General features: G+C 37.4%; 1 protein-coding gene across 1 annotated transcript; it reads right to left on the bottom strand.

The window, feature by feature from the left end:
• Positions 1 to 4,077: 4,077 nt before the first annotated feature.
• Positions 4,078 to 14,010, bottom strand: LOC107690328 (DNA polymerase delta catalytic subunit-like). Its single transcript, XM_016488631.1, has 23 exons — positions 13,878 to 14,010; positions 12,842 to 13,040; positions 12,476 to 12,589; positions 12,250 to 12,390; positions 12,031 to 12,156; positions 11,318 to 11,486; positions 11,102 to 11,216; positions 10,872 to 11,001; positions 9,577 to 9,743; positions 9,371 to 9,482; positions 9,208 to 9,271; positions 8,955 to 9,068; positions 7,986 to 8,133; positions 7,797 to 7,892; positions 7,587 to 7,724; positions 7,324 to 7,499; positions 6,971 to 7,123; positions 5,907 to 6,009; positions 5,696 to 5,828; positions 4,717 to 4,830; positions 4,582 to 4,634; positions 4,399 to 4,496; positions 4,078 to 4,307 (listed from the first exon to the last, which is right to left on the bottom strand). The coding sequence occupies exons 2-23, from the start codon at positions 13,026 to 13,028 to the stop codon at positions 4,220 to 4,222; spliced, it is 2,739 nt and encodes a 912-aa protein (XP_016344117.1). The 5' UTR covers positions 13,029 to 13,040; positions 13,878 to 14,010; the 3' UTR covers positions 4,078 to 4,219.
• Positions 14,011 to 15,284: the final 1,274 nt, after the last annotated feature.

Raw genomic sequence — 15,284 nt, 5'->3', positions numbered from 1 at the left:
TATATATATATATATATATATATACACACACACACAATAAAAGTGAAACATTTTTGGGTGGACTGTCCTTTTAACACTCTTATATTATATCTTGGATTTGTGGATGAGGACATAAATACATGAACAACATCTCCAGAACTGCTCTGACTCCCTCTAAGAGTCACTTCATGAGCATTTGACAGTTTCATTGGAGTAAAACTATCTTCATATCATTTACATAGACCTACAGAAACAAGTTCCTCATGGCAACCCGTCAAAATATAAATTCGGGTTAGCTTAATGAAATTATCAGAAATATATTACTGTGGTGCAGTATGATGTACATAATACTATTCGGGGATGAACGTTTTCCGTCGCTACGATGGATTTCCGTCAATTGGAAAAAATGAGGGGAAAAGAAACATGTAGCACATTGTTGTTGTTCTGCCGGCACACCAAAAATCATCCCCGCCACAGCTGCAGCTTCTCACTGACAACATAACGCCGCTCGCATCATTCACAGTCGGGTTATTAGCAGAGAACACAGAGCAGGTCTTGAATTTCAGGCGCAGGACTTTATTAGTATAGGATAGTGTAGAAATGACAGGAAGGGAAGTGGGAGAGAGAGAAGAAGGGGGTGGGATTGGGAAAGGTCCTCGAGCTGGGATTCGAACTCGGGATGCCCGTAGCGCCACAGAACACATTTTTGCATTTTGAAAATACGAGACACAGGACAGTGTAGTGAAAAAGGACGCAAGATCTATGCCCAAACAGTTTACTACAGTGGGCCAAAAATGAAACTAAATGTTAACATAATACATAAAAATGAAACAACAAAAGGTGAAAACAAAAATATAAATTAATAAGGCTGATGTGCTTCTATGAAAGACTTTTTCTTGTTCTTCCCCCCCTCTTGTGAAACGCCATAGTGGGCCAAATCAAATTCATCATTGGCCAACTTTTGCCCATTTTTATTTTTTGTACTACTTGCTCGAGTGCTGTGTTTTTAGAACACGGTGTCATGTGAGACTCTGCAAAAGATTTGAGATGCAAGTGCAACAATCAGACATCTAGCAGATTTTACAAAAAAACAACAACAATGGAATAGCAGCGCAGTGGAATGCAAAAACGTGTTCTGTGTGAATGTTCCTTAACCATGAATGAATGTGGCTGCATTAGATGATGAAATATCACACCAAGTGATTGAGAAACAGCACACTAATCAAGCAGAATATTTCACAGCAGTTTGATAAGATTTGAGATGATAAAAGAGTTTACACTAGACTTAAGTCACACGCCCTCTCCAAAACCCAACCCTCCAGAAGCATGTCAGCAAACCTGAAGACACAATGATGGTGATGACAGGACGAGTGTGCATTTGTTTATTTTTCTGAGGGCAAATCAGAGTAAAAGTATCATGTTTGTCATTTCATAATGTGCATTAGACGTTTTGACAAAACCAAAACCAAAACTTTTGTGATTTCTCCTTGGCACCATTAGTTGTAGATCTGGCTTGTCTCTTTCTGTCTGCAGGGAGTTGAGGAGGCATTTTACTCTCTCGTGCGGGAGATCCGAAGATACAAGGAGACGAACCGCAGCAATAAGAAGAGCAAAAAGCACACACAGAGACGCTGCACACTTTTATAGCGCTACACGCGTACAGCCTCGCACTGCCACCCCCCTGTGATAGCAATGCACTCAAGGCCACACACACACACACACACACACACTACTGTAGCATTACACATACATACACACCCCATTTCCTTTTCTTACCACTCTCTCTTACGCCACCAGCCTTTGAGGAATAGGAACCTGACTGGCTGTTGTATGTGTTTGTATGTATGTGCGCATGAGACCTCAGTGAGAATCGAGCAACTGTGGAATTGCTTTGGAAAAGACATATTTCCAAATTCGTCTAGTCTCAAGTGGACTCGTCAACTTTGAGCTGCTGCTTCCCCTTCTGTGCTAAAAAGACCCGATGTGTGTCATAGTTTTACAGTCGTATTTTAGAGTCACAGCAGCAAGGAATCTTGTTTATAACAAATTCATCAGGTGGTGAAGGGATATACTTTATGTCGGTAATGGGTAAGTGTTTTTAAGTAAGCCTGATCACGTCTCATCTCTTCAAAACTTTGTGAGCCAGTCAGCACATCCGTGTGCTTCTGTTAACGGTGGTCGGGAAAGAGGAAGCTCAGAAGTCCCCTAAAGTTTTAGTGGCCTGTGAGAAAGCACATTAGAGCCACTAATATAATGTTTTGTACACCTTAAGACGTGTTTCCACCTCATGCATTGTGGGATTTATTCAGAAAATATTTTTAGTACTTGCTCCATCAAATGGGGTTTCAGTAGTTGTCACCATGTTTTTCTTTGTACAAAATTTACATTTTATCAATTTCTCTCCAGGTTACTATTGTTGTCATGGCTTGGACTAAAACTTAGCTGTCCTACACCTAATGTAGCCCTTCTATGATTATGAAATTCAGAAAAAAATCAAGCAGTATTTTATGGTAAAATCCTGTATTTTTGTAACCGTTAATATTGAACCATTTCAGTACACATACCAGCATTGTATTGGACATTAACATTTCATGTATTATGATGAATTGTGTGAAATGCCAGTTGTTCCCACCTGTGATGAGGCTTGGTTGGGAGGGCAAGACATTTTTTTTTTTTAAGATTGACAGGAGAGACAGTAATGGTTTTGGTTCAGGCTAAACACGTGACCAAAACTTGTGATTGATGCATTGCCTTTGCCACATTGATAACTGTAGTTATATGTTCTGTGAATAAAGATACTTTTGGCTAGATGACTGTGATTTCCTCAATATTCAAACCTCCAATTGTAGTTGAAACTGAACTTTTCAGTTATTATATCTGCTTTAAGTGTTACAACAGGTATAAAACGTGCTATTATGGTCATACCAGAGCAGTCGTAACAGTTTTTTCTTAATATAATCAGAAAAGCTGATCTAGTGAGATTTTTTTGTGTGCATTTCTGAAATGTCATTCTCAAAATTTCAAAAATCTGATATGTGCTATAAATGGCCACACGTACAGTAGTAGGTGCTCTTGAGTAATACACGTTTTTGGCCAAAAGTAGCTTTAAGAGACAAAAACAGTTGCTCAAGTTAAAACGAGGAACTGTTGGCAAGAAATATTCCTTTTTTTTTTTTTTATTCCTATAATTTCACCATATGAGCTAGGTTGGCTGAGAAAGATTCTTGTTCAGGTATTATCCATGTGGGATTTCAAATACCTGTATGTAACCCTTAATATAGCTTGGATTTAGGAATATAATGACAGAAACCAAAACATGCATGAATGCAATATATGGGATATATAAAATATTGCCTAGGCCCTAGGATGATGTTTGACTTTTTTTCTCTCTTTCCCCTTGGTTTCTGAACCCTGCTGAACTGAAAAAAAAAATTTTGTTACAAAAGTAGGTTTACGGTAAAGGATCACTTTTAAGACAAAAGCTATGGGTTGAATCTCAGATAACAGATTTACTTAAAGCCCAAAACCTGGTCACCATTACTGCGATTACTGGACAAGCACTTTTTTTCTGATAAAAATAAATTTCAATCAATTTCCATCTGATGACAGCATTTTAAAAATAATATTGACATTAGAATTGTTAATTAAATAAATGTATTTTTTCATAACTATGGGAACAGCCATTATGCCTTCATTTCACACTTAGACCTGTAATGAATGAAGATTTTGACTAAATAAAACTATGATAAAAAAATATTAAAAGCTGCAGTCCGCAGCTTTTTTTGTGTTCATAATTTACAAAATTTATATAATAAGCAAATACATCATGAACCAAATTTCCAAACTGTGTTTTTGGTTTATCCTGAATCACTACAGTACATCTACAATAATACGTTTTTATATTCTGACTATTTTATACTGGTTCTGGTGGGAAGCGCTGCGGAGCACCACAGTACCTGCATGACTCATCATAGACATAAACAGAGAGAAGCAGCTCCAGCTACAATGTTCTGTTTATTAACCGCAAGAGCGCCAAAAGTTACGGACTGCAGCTTTAAGTATAATGTTAAATCAGCCAAGAGAAGACACCCATTTTTACAAAAAATGCACTTTATTTATTTATTCAGCGACTAGAAAATGATGATTCTTTACAAAATGGAGCGAGACAGACTCTTTCACTGAGGTAAGATGAAGAATGAATGTTGAGAAAGCTGAAGGCAAAAGAAAAGATCCTCGTCCATCACCAACCAAAACGGGAGACGAGCTTCTCCTGATCGTCTAAATCTTTCTGCACTTTCTTCCTCATGTAAAAGATGGGGCAGTCTCGACTGAAAAAGAAAGAAAACAAAAAATTGTTTTATTCACTACCACCAACAAAAGTAATTATACTATAGAGAATATTTGATATATTGTAAATACCTGGTACACAGCACATCTTCATGCAGTGAACCTTGACAGCGCTGACACTGAGTCCACAGACGAGAGAATTTCTCCTCCAGAGTCGACAGATGAGCGATCTAAAGGACACCGATCTACAATCTTCAGCCCCACTTATGAAGACAAGTTTGCCATGATTTGTACAAATATAAACACAAAACACACCTCTTTCTGATAAAGCTCCGACTCTCTCTTTTTGCAGAAGTCACATACAGCCACTGTAGAGTGGAAAACATTAAGTACGTCAGTTTTGTGATTTGTGGTACTACTGAGACCTAAACACACACACCTAATACATACCATCAGTTTTGAGCACAGCTCGGCAGCCAATGCATGTGCTTCGTTTCTGAGCGAAAGCCATGAGACCACCAACTCTAGATGTCAAGACTGTCTTACAGCGTGTGTGATCGCCCTCTGAAACAACACAGAAAAAGCAGCTGTATTAGGCGAATCATTTCTGAAAGAAATCCTTTTTTACTATAGTTTGCAGTTTGAAATGAATTTGATGAGATCAAAATTTATAACACAAATCAATATAAACATCTTTCTATTATGAAGTTCATGCTGGCTGCACTTTAAAAAAAAAAAAATCAACAAACAGTGCAGTTTCACAAATAAACACTCTTATGAGCCAGCTGTTTTAATTAATCATTCATAAAGACTCATAAGAGTCTGAAAAATCCTTCACTGAACAAAATCACTGAATTGGCCAGAACGGGAACTGAATTAATGTCTGACTCACTAAAAGTAAGGTCACACATTTACTGTTGTTTGGTGAATTTTTTGCAGTCCTTTCAATAGGAATCTTTATAGGAATAGGAAATTTTGTATGAAGGCCAAACATTTTCCCAGACAGATTGTGCAGCGGGTTCAAGTGGGTCACAGAGAGCTGCTTTGTTTGAAAGGGACTTCTGTGTGAGTTGCTGTGTTTCATTCTTTGCTACACTACTGGCAAAGAACAATGGACCTTTTTTTTGCACACAATTTCACCTGAATGAAACACACCTTTCAAGAAACTGCAAGTCATCTTTGAGTGATGTCTAACTTGAAATGAAGCAAGAACTGTTCAGTGTACTGAACTTAAATCAGTATTACTACTGGCAAACATCAACAGAGAGAAGTCTACTGTTTCACAAAACATCTTTATGAAACATAAGGTTAAAAAAAGTTCCAAAATAAAACATGAAAGCATCTTTCACAATAGGATCTATAACATGCATTTTCAATACAGATCATTTTCATTCCACGCCAACTTCAAAGCTTAATAGATGATACTCACTCAGCAACACACTCTCAGCTTTGCTCTCGCCCAGTATGGGTTCAAAGATGCGCAGTAAAGGTTTGGACAGCTGCTGCTCCAGGTAGTACTGTGTGTCTATAGGGATGTTGTTCTCCAGCACATAGATGGGGTCCTGAGAGATAGAACTCGACATAAACAACTACAGTGCAGGAAATCCGCCACATAAAAACAGGCAATACACAACACTGACCTCTGATTTCATATATGCTGCCACTCCCTTTGCTGCTTTGATGATGACGTACGGGACTCGATCTCCGAGGTTTGGAGCGCTACCGGCATCACGCTTCCGCATCCTAAAACCCACGTTTGTGAAAAGTGTTATTGTGCTCGAGTGAACTACTTGCATACCTTCAAACCCTGAATTTTTCATCTAAAAATGTCTTGAAATAAGCAGCTGCAATCGTTTCGGAAAGTTCTCATTTTAGAATAAAGCTCCATGTTATTGAGGTGGCAATACTCAATTGAAAAAAAAAAAACCAACAACAATAAAAAACACCAATGTCTACGATAACATCCTAAACTGTAAAATTACCAGATTTTTTTTTTAAAGATTGAAACAAAGTTTAAATAATAACATTTTCAACAAAAATACACCAGTGTTAATTTAGAATCACTAATATACTATTATAGTTTGTTCATATTTTGAATTTTATACTTTCTGTTTTTCACTTTAAATTCAACATGTTTAATTATTTGCATTCTTGTCATTTTTATTAGTTTTTTTGATATAATAAATTATATTATAACTATATTTTATATATTTTTTATTTATTAATTTAGTTTTAGTTATTCTACTATTTCTAGTTAAACTGAAAAATTAGAAAAGTTACCTTGGCAGCCGGCTGAGGGAAAAATTAATTTTTAAATAATAATATTTTATTTAATTTCCATTCATGTTTGTTTTATTTCAAGTAACAAAATTGTTTTCTTATGGTTTTAGTTTTAGCTAACGAACCCTGTACTGAACAAAAATGGCCATCTAAATGAAAATGCAAATTTACTCTCTGACAGTAGGTGGCGCTTATGGAAAAGCACAAATACAGAGGTTACCATGATTATCCCTGTGCACAAAAGCAGCTGTACTTATAAACACCAGGCATTACACAGAAGCATGCCATCTAAACCTTTCTATACACAGTTCCCTTCAGATAATCGTAAATAAAAACTCGGATTTGTCTCAATCAGGAGAATGGCACATTTCAGTGTCAGAATGGAGAATTTTTAACAGTCCAGATAATAAAAACAAACACGCACCTCTCTGCTAGCTCAACGTGGGCCTGTTTGCCGGCATACTCCTGTGCGGTGCGTGTGAGCTCTTTAGTTATGACCAGCTGACTGATGTCAATGCGGTTGCACAGAAGGTCAGAGATCACCTCTTTAGCATGAGCTACTGCTCCATCAGGGTCTCTGAAACACAAAACACATCGCCATGCCATGTGAATTAATGTGCGTATTGGTATATGCAAGGTATGTTGCAACCCCAACATAAACAAAAATTGCTTTTGTTAAGGCTTGTAGAGTCATGTCTTCACTCTTACACGTTAGTTTGTGCGTCACCGTTGCTATCCGAGCACATGGGGGTTTTCTGAGTGTGTCAATGTTTGTACCTGTCAATGAGGATGTTTTGGAGGCATGTGTTGATAAGGTTGGCCACTAGAGGGCAGTTGTCTCGTCTGACGGTCTCAATTCCTTTGCAGTCCATCTTATCATGATGTTCAGCATTAGAAGAGAAATACAACCCGGCGTACCGCTTCTTATTGATCAGCAGATATGGGTAATACACCTGAAAAAGTGTGAAAGAGATTATTAAGCTTCTTAGGAATAATACTTGATGGATTCTGTTGTGAAATCTTGGGAGTTATTTCTGTACCTTCTCAAACTCTAATTTGATTGGTGGAACGAAGTGGGAGGAAACCCAATCGGCAGCCTCCTTTCCCAGATTCATTGTTTCCTGCACTGTGGCCACACCTAGTTTCACCATCACAGAGTCAGTGTCTCCATAAACGACCTGAAACACATTTGACTTGCATCACTGCATGTTTTCAGTGCAAGGTAAAAACACGTTCATGTGATTAAATACCTTTGCATCTGCCTGGTAACCATTAGAGATCGTGTATCTTGATTCCACAAGCTGCTTGGTCTGTTCAATCATCTGCCTACCAAAGCCAGTGACGCTCTGCAGATAAAAACGGAAAAACACCGCCTCTTAAAGCATCTCTGTTTGAAACCATCTGACGGTATTTGTCCATGTGTGAGTGCTGAAACGGACCTGAGAGATCTCCAGACAGGGCAGTTTGCCCACCTGAGCCCCGGTGAACCCGTACACGGAGTTTGCACTGATCTTCAAAGCCAACTGCCTTCCATCCAGCACCTGCTTTTTAAAGGGGTCTGTCTCTTTCTTCAGCTCTGCCTTCGCCCTACAGGCACATCAAAGAGTTAAGAGTCAAAATTTAAATACTATATATATATTCATATTCAAATCCTGGTAAAAGAATGATGTGACTTGATAAGTCAATGATGTGATGTTAAAGGGTTAGTTCACCCAAAAATGAGAATTCGGTCATTAATTACTCACCCTCATGTCGTACCAAACCCGTAATACCTTTGTTTATCTTTGGAACACAAATTCAGATATTTTTGATGAAATCTGAAAGCTTTCCAACTCTGCGTAGACAGCAATGCAACTGACATGTTCAAGGCCCAGAAAGGTAGTAAGGACATTAATAAAATAGTCCATGTGACATCAGTGCTTCAACCGTAATGTTAATGTTACACGCATGCGCCTTGTGAATGGCAGCAGAGACTGACACGGAACAGAAGAAATCGTTGAATAAAGTCGTTATTATGCAAAAAGTATTCTCGTAGCTTCATAACATTGAGGTTGAATCACTGATGTCACATGCACTATTTTAATGATGTCCTGACTACCTTTCTGGGCCTTGAATGTGTCAGTTGCATTGCTGTCTATGGAGGGTCAGAAAGCTCTTGGATTTCATCAAAAATATCTTAATTTGTGTTCTGAAGATGAACAAAGGTCTAAACATATTTGGAACGACATGAGGGTGAGTAATTAATGACAGAATTTTCATTTTTGGGTGAACTGTCCCTTTAAAATAAGTATATAAATACAGAAGACACAAATTTGAGGCAAAATAACACATTTTTAATTACACTGAACTATTCATCATCAGCAGTGAATAGTTTAACAATCTCCATTTCTTTTAATTGTTGAACTCACCTTTTCCTGGCACTCAGCAGGTTTTCCAGGATCTCAGGGAGAAGGCCCTTCCTCACAGAGCTCTTCACAAACAGATCACCTGTCGGGGTCTTGATGAAATCTTCTGGAGCCAGACTAAAAATGTGCACATGCACACACACAATATATAGAGAAAATAAAAGGGAAATAAATAATTAAATAGAAAAATAAAGGCAGTTTGAAGTATCACTTTAACACTTTACATAACAAACACACACACACACGCTTCTCTCACCTGAGTTTGTCCACCTGGCTTTTCTGCAGGAGTGTAGTGTAACATAAATTATGAGCCATCATGATGGATTTTTTTTCTCACACAAAACACACACACACACACACACACACACACACACACACACACACAAAAAGATCAAAATAAATAAATCTTAGTAAAAAACAAGTTACCTTTAAGGTTGCAGCTCTGTTGAGGAGGTACGGAAGGTCAAAGTTCTGGATATTGTAGCCAGTGATGATGTCAGGATCCACTGTCCTTACAAACTCAGCCCAACTCTGAGATAATCACACATATACATTATTATTATTAGATTATGCACAAGTAAGCATTTCGGCGTAAGTATAATCGTGAGAATCTGTGAGTATGTACCTGCAGTAGCAGTTTCTCTTGAGTAAAGCAGAGAATCTGGGAGCCCACTATACTGGCACAGCTCTGTAAGGTGAAGACCATCCGGATAAACGGCTCCTTCTCTCCCTGACGCTGCACCATAGAGGCGATCTGAATCACAGGATCAATCTCCGGCTCTGGAAACACGCCTGTAACACACACAAACAGTTCAGTTATTTACACAGCAGGATATAATACAAAAGCACAAGCACACAAGTGGCACATTGTGGCTACTACTTACTACTTAGAATAAAAAAATAAATAAATAAGCTGTTCAAATTCAAAAAAGTGACAAAAACCCAATTTGGTAGAAATGTAGTTGGGATGAAACTATAAATCAGTGGTATAAAATTTTCAATGGTATAAAATGTGTGTTATTAGGTTCGGAAAAAAGGTTTCGTGTAGATTATTTGATTCGGAAACAAAAAGTACTTGTAACATTTCTTAAATAATTTAACAGTAAAAACGCATTGAAATGTTTTTCTAATTAAACACTAAAAATATATTTGATATTTAAAAAACAGGATCCATCTCTGGCTCCGGAAACACACCTGTAACACACACAAACATTTCAGTTATTTACACAGCAGGTTATAATACAAAAGAACAAGCACACAAGTGGCACATGGTGGCTACTACTTACTACTAAGAAAGTTAATTTGGTAATGTGTTACATTCTAATTTATTGAGATGCACCTGTGTGTGTATATATATATATATATATATACACACACACACACACATTTATTTAACTAAAAGGCTGAAGGACAAATTCAAAAAGTGATAAAACCCAATTTGGTAGAAATATAGTTGGGTGTAAAAAGTATAACATTAGTTTTCTAACTATACAACTAATATCTCTACTAAAGTATATGTATTAGTTGTATAACATTGTCAATAGCATAAAATTAGTTTTTAGATTATTTGATTCAGGAAAAAAAGTAATTGTAACATTTTAAAATTATTTAACAATAAAAATGTATTAAAAAGTTTTCGGAATTAAATATTAAAAATATATTTGATTGTTAAAAAATACATTATCTAAAACAATGAAAATGTGAACTTGTGGATTGCTAAAGAGTGATGATACTGATACCAAAATTTCCACCAGAAATACTGAGGTCCAACACAATCAGTGTGTCAGATTCACAACTTCGTACACAACTTTCTACCACATGGTTTTACGGGCTACCACTGAAACCAACACATCAAACACAGAATAAGCTAAACTAAAAGAGCCTAAACAAGGAGAGAAAAACAAGAATCCACAGACACACCTTTTCTTCCAGCACACTCAATATCAAAGCTCAGGACTCTGAGAGGAGCGATCCTCTGCCACTCTTCTTCAGCTGGATGACTGACCAAGTGATTCCATGCCACATCCACCTCATACTGACACAGCGACACCTGAGAGAGAAACACATTAAAGACACACCACATGAGTGTGGCAGTTCAATACCCATTTCCATCGCTCTAATGCTTTAATTGACTGCTTTTATGTTTATACCTTTCCTGGATATTTTGAGGCTGTCTGTCCTTCGCTCCTCTCCTCCCTCAGCCTGTACTTTCCTTTTGGAAGCTCAATCCAGCAGCAACCGACCACATCACTGTCCACCATGAACCTGCCATCACACACACAAACAGCAAACCTCGCATGCTTTATCAGGTCAAGCAAACAATGTCCACCACACACCACCGGTTTCAGAAACTTTCAAACACACACCTGATCTCAAAGTCAATGTTGGCTTCATAGGCCTGGTAGCTCTGGGTGGCGAAGTTGGCAAATTTAAAACCCTGCTCAAGGAGACGCTTCGCCGGGGCAATCAGACGCGGCATTGCCATGGTGATGCGCAGAAAATCAAGAGGTTTGTTTCCATGGTAGTGATACATACCTTAGCACAAATAGGGAAAAGTCAGTCAGCTATAACACATCACAAAAACAGTTTCACTTTAAATATTGTTAAAAAGCTGTTAGTTTAAAATAAATTAATTACTATTAACTAAAAAAAATTATACTTTTATTTAACAGGATGCATTAAATTGATCAAAAGTGACAGTAAAGACATTTCTAATGTAAAAAATATTTCTATTTCATATAAATGCTGTTCTTTTGAACTTTCTATTATCAAACAATAATGAAAAAACAAATGGTTTCTACAAAAATATTAAGCAGCACAACTGTTTCCAACATTGATAACAGAAAGAAATGTTTCTTGAGCACCAAATCAGCATATTACAATGATTACTGAAGCATGTGACACTGAAGACTGGAGTAAGTATTAAAATAGAAAACAGTTATTTTAAATTATAATAATATCTCACAATATTATAACTTCTACTGTAACAAATAATAAATAAATAAAATAAAATAATTACCGACCCCAAACTTTTGAATGGTAGTGTATACACACAGAAGTTTACACCAAGACGACTTACTTTCCTTCTTGGTGATGTCCACTGCGAGCACAGTGACCGCTATATTGTCTTTATTGGACCGCATATCCTTTAATACAGCAGAGTTCAGCTCTCTCTGAAACTCAGCCAAGTGTGCATTTATAAAACCTGAGAAAGACACAGACATACCATTGAAATCATGAAAGATGTGTTTAATGCATCTCAATGACACTGAGCAGATTCCTGTAATTGGCAGCTCACCGTTGGGGGCGGGAACATAGAAATACGGGGCGAATCCATGAACATGGCAGCACACGCTATTTCCACTGTCCGTCACACCAAACATGCGCACTATGGGCACTTTGCCCTGTACCTGCCCGGGCATTCCCGCCACCGCAGATCCTAAACACCAGATAACAACACACTGAGGGAAAGACCTAGATTATTGAGTTTTATGTGTGCATTTGACAGCGCTTGTGCATCTCACCCAAGTAGTAATCCAGGTCTATCTGCTGGAAAATTAGTGTGTCTGAGATTGGTTGTAGAGGAGGAGCGTGAGGTCGTTTCCAACGTGGATTGAGATCAGCGGAGAATAAGTCACCTGAGCAAAAGAGGGCAGATCATGTATGTATGTTTTTAAGTATGTATAGGTTAGAATGTAGTTTGATTTTTTTCTTTTGTTCTATAAGATAATTATGGGATTTGCTTAATTTTTCTTTTTTGTTTTGTACTGTAACCGTATTCATGGATTAATGTTGTTTTGAATATTTTGCAGACAAACATTTTTTGTGTGTGTGTGTAATAATAAATGCAATTTAATTAATTACAAAGAAACAGACAAACACATACTTACCCTCTGGAATGACATCATGACCTGCTTGCCCCTCCCCTGACTCCGCCTCCATTTCCATTTCATCAAATAGAGCGAGTTCCTCTTCAAACTGGGAGGGACTATCCTCCCATTCTGTGTTCATTTTCCCCTTCTTGGCCTGTGAAGCCCCGCCCATTGCAGGGCCTCCATTGCGCTTTTTAAACTCCATTCTAAAGCAGCCCTGCAAAAGCAATTATCAGCTTTTTATGAGCAAATCAAACACTTACAAACGCCCACTTCTATCTTGCCAACTGAAGATGTGTTGAACACAGTATGGGTAACAACGTATTTATAAAGGAATATAATAAAGTGAAGATATAGTGCATGTCACACGACTAAACGACTCAAAAATAAAGAATAACATCAAAACAACCTTAAAGAATAACATTAAAAAGGAGCGCGAGACAGCACTTGCATAAAAGGGGCGGGGTTGAGAAAACAGGCGTACAAATTAGTAAAGGGGTCTTTCAAAATTAGCTGCTTAATTGTTTCTTTATAGGTTTGTGGAGTTTGACAGACACGTTACGTATAAAACAGTTGTGATTTGCAAGCTTTCACTAGTCCTACTTGGAACTATTTAGAAGCTATTGTTTTTGATGATCTGGGTATCTTTAGTTTGGGTCAACATCATTATTGTATTGTGCATAATCAGCAATGTTTCGTTTAACAAGCAACATACACAAAGTACAGGTTATTTAACTTTTGCACACAAGTAACGTTATTCTTTCACTTATAATTCATCTTGACGGATAATTCAGCAACCAAAATAAACATTTATTGAGCAACAGAACGATCGCATAAACAAGATTTAGGCTCATAATGTTTACGTTCACATGCGGATTATTAAATGCTACACTAGGCGAACTGGACAAACAAGAAACTTAGCAAAACATGTTAGCAACTTGCAAAACAACAAAGAGAGGCAGCAAACTCATGCTACATTACAAAATGAGCTGCATCAGGCAATGTTATATATTAAGGTGAACTCTAGCCACTGAACAAATGCTTAATCTTTCACCTCTTATTCCAGCTCGATCGCTATTACTCCACATATGTACTTCACAAATCTCCCGCCACTTCACAGTACTGAGTGTCAGCTTCCACCGGACCTGAGCAACATCCGTTTTCCCGGTAAATTTGCGTAGGGTCCACGAAGGACTGCAATTGGTTGTTTGCACATGACGTCATTGCTGTGGCGCGAAATGCAGCCATGACATTGCTGTGGCGCGAAATGCAGCTGGAGGGCAGGAAGTGATTTGTCTCTATAGGAATCACTAGCAGAAACTCAAAATGCCTGTGTTTTGCATTGTTTATGGATGCTCAAATCGATCAAACCGAGAAAACACAAGGAGCTTTTATCGTGTACGAAAATGTGTTGTTCATAAGGCAAGAGATTGACTGAAAAACGCAGGAAAAAGTGGCTTGTCAACCTGTGTCTGCAGTCGGGAGGAGTCGAGTCGGATAATGCACCCTGTACATGCAGCAAAGTTTCAGGAGTGAATGAAAAAGGATGAGATGGAGGAAAGTCCGTACTGTACTGGTTTAGACACTATTACAAGAGAAAGGTATAAACAGAAAAACACAACGCATGGTGGACGTGATCCCTATGTTATAAAGAGGAGCGATTTTTTTTAACTAAATTCAAATATTTGCATGCAGTGGATATACGCTAAGCAACTGACAGGACACCGGCCCTCCAGGACCGAGTTTGGGCACCCCTGCTATAGAGACAAATCACTTCCTGCCCTCCAGCTGCATTTTGCGCGTCATCAGAATCACGTGATTGCAAACAAGCTATTGGTCGAAATGTAGGAAGTGAATCGCTTGTAAAAGGACGACTATTACTGCCATGTTGAGAAGGTCGTGTTTGAGAAGAGCAATAAAAAACAGTGTTTTAATAAATAAATAGATCGAATGTGAGTCAGAATTATAAGCCACAAAATAGTCTTTAAAAATTTAAATGCAGCCAAATAGCTCTTTGTACTTTTCCCCATTTTTATCTAGATATTTATTGGAATACTTGATGATGCTGTTACACCTGAATATGGAATGGTTGAATATTACAATCCATTTTTATAAGGAATAATAAATAAATAATATGTCATGATAATTAATACAAATATTTACTTCTTTATTTCCTTTATTTTTATTTTACCATGCAAGTCATTAAAAAACAAACAAACAATGTACTTTATTTAGCATGATTGTTTTACACACAATATTGCCAAAGCATAAGTATATACATTAATAGTTGTCATAGAGAGGAAAAAATTATAATCTATCAGTCATGTTAATAAAAATAACAACATAAAACAATGATAATTACCAATATATATATTTTTAAATTAACAGTTACTTTTGTCAACAACTCCTCTTCCCTAGATTCAAGAATTTCTGTGTGTGTGCGTATGCATTTATGTGTTGT

The sequence above is a fragment of the Sinocyclocheilus anshuiensis genome, unplaced genomic scaffold, assembly GCF_001515605.1.
Source record: "Sinocyclocheilus anshuiensis isolate Anshui unplaced genomic scaffold, SAMN03320099.WGS_v1.1 scaffold461, whole genome shotgun sequence".
In the NCBI taxonomy this organism is placed as follows: domain Eukaryota; kingdom Metazoa; phylum Chordata; class Actinopteri; order Cypriniformes; family Cyprinidae; genus Sinocyclocheilus; species Sinocyclocheilus anshuiensis.
Note: the sequence above shows the minus strand (reverse complement) of the source record. Positions and strands in the feature narration are given on the sequence as shown.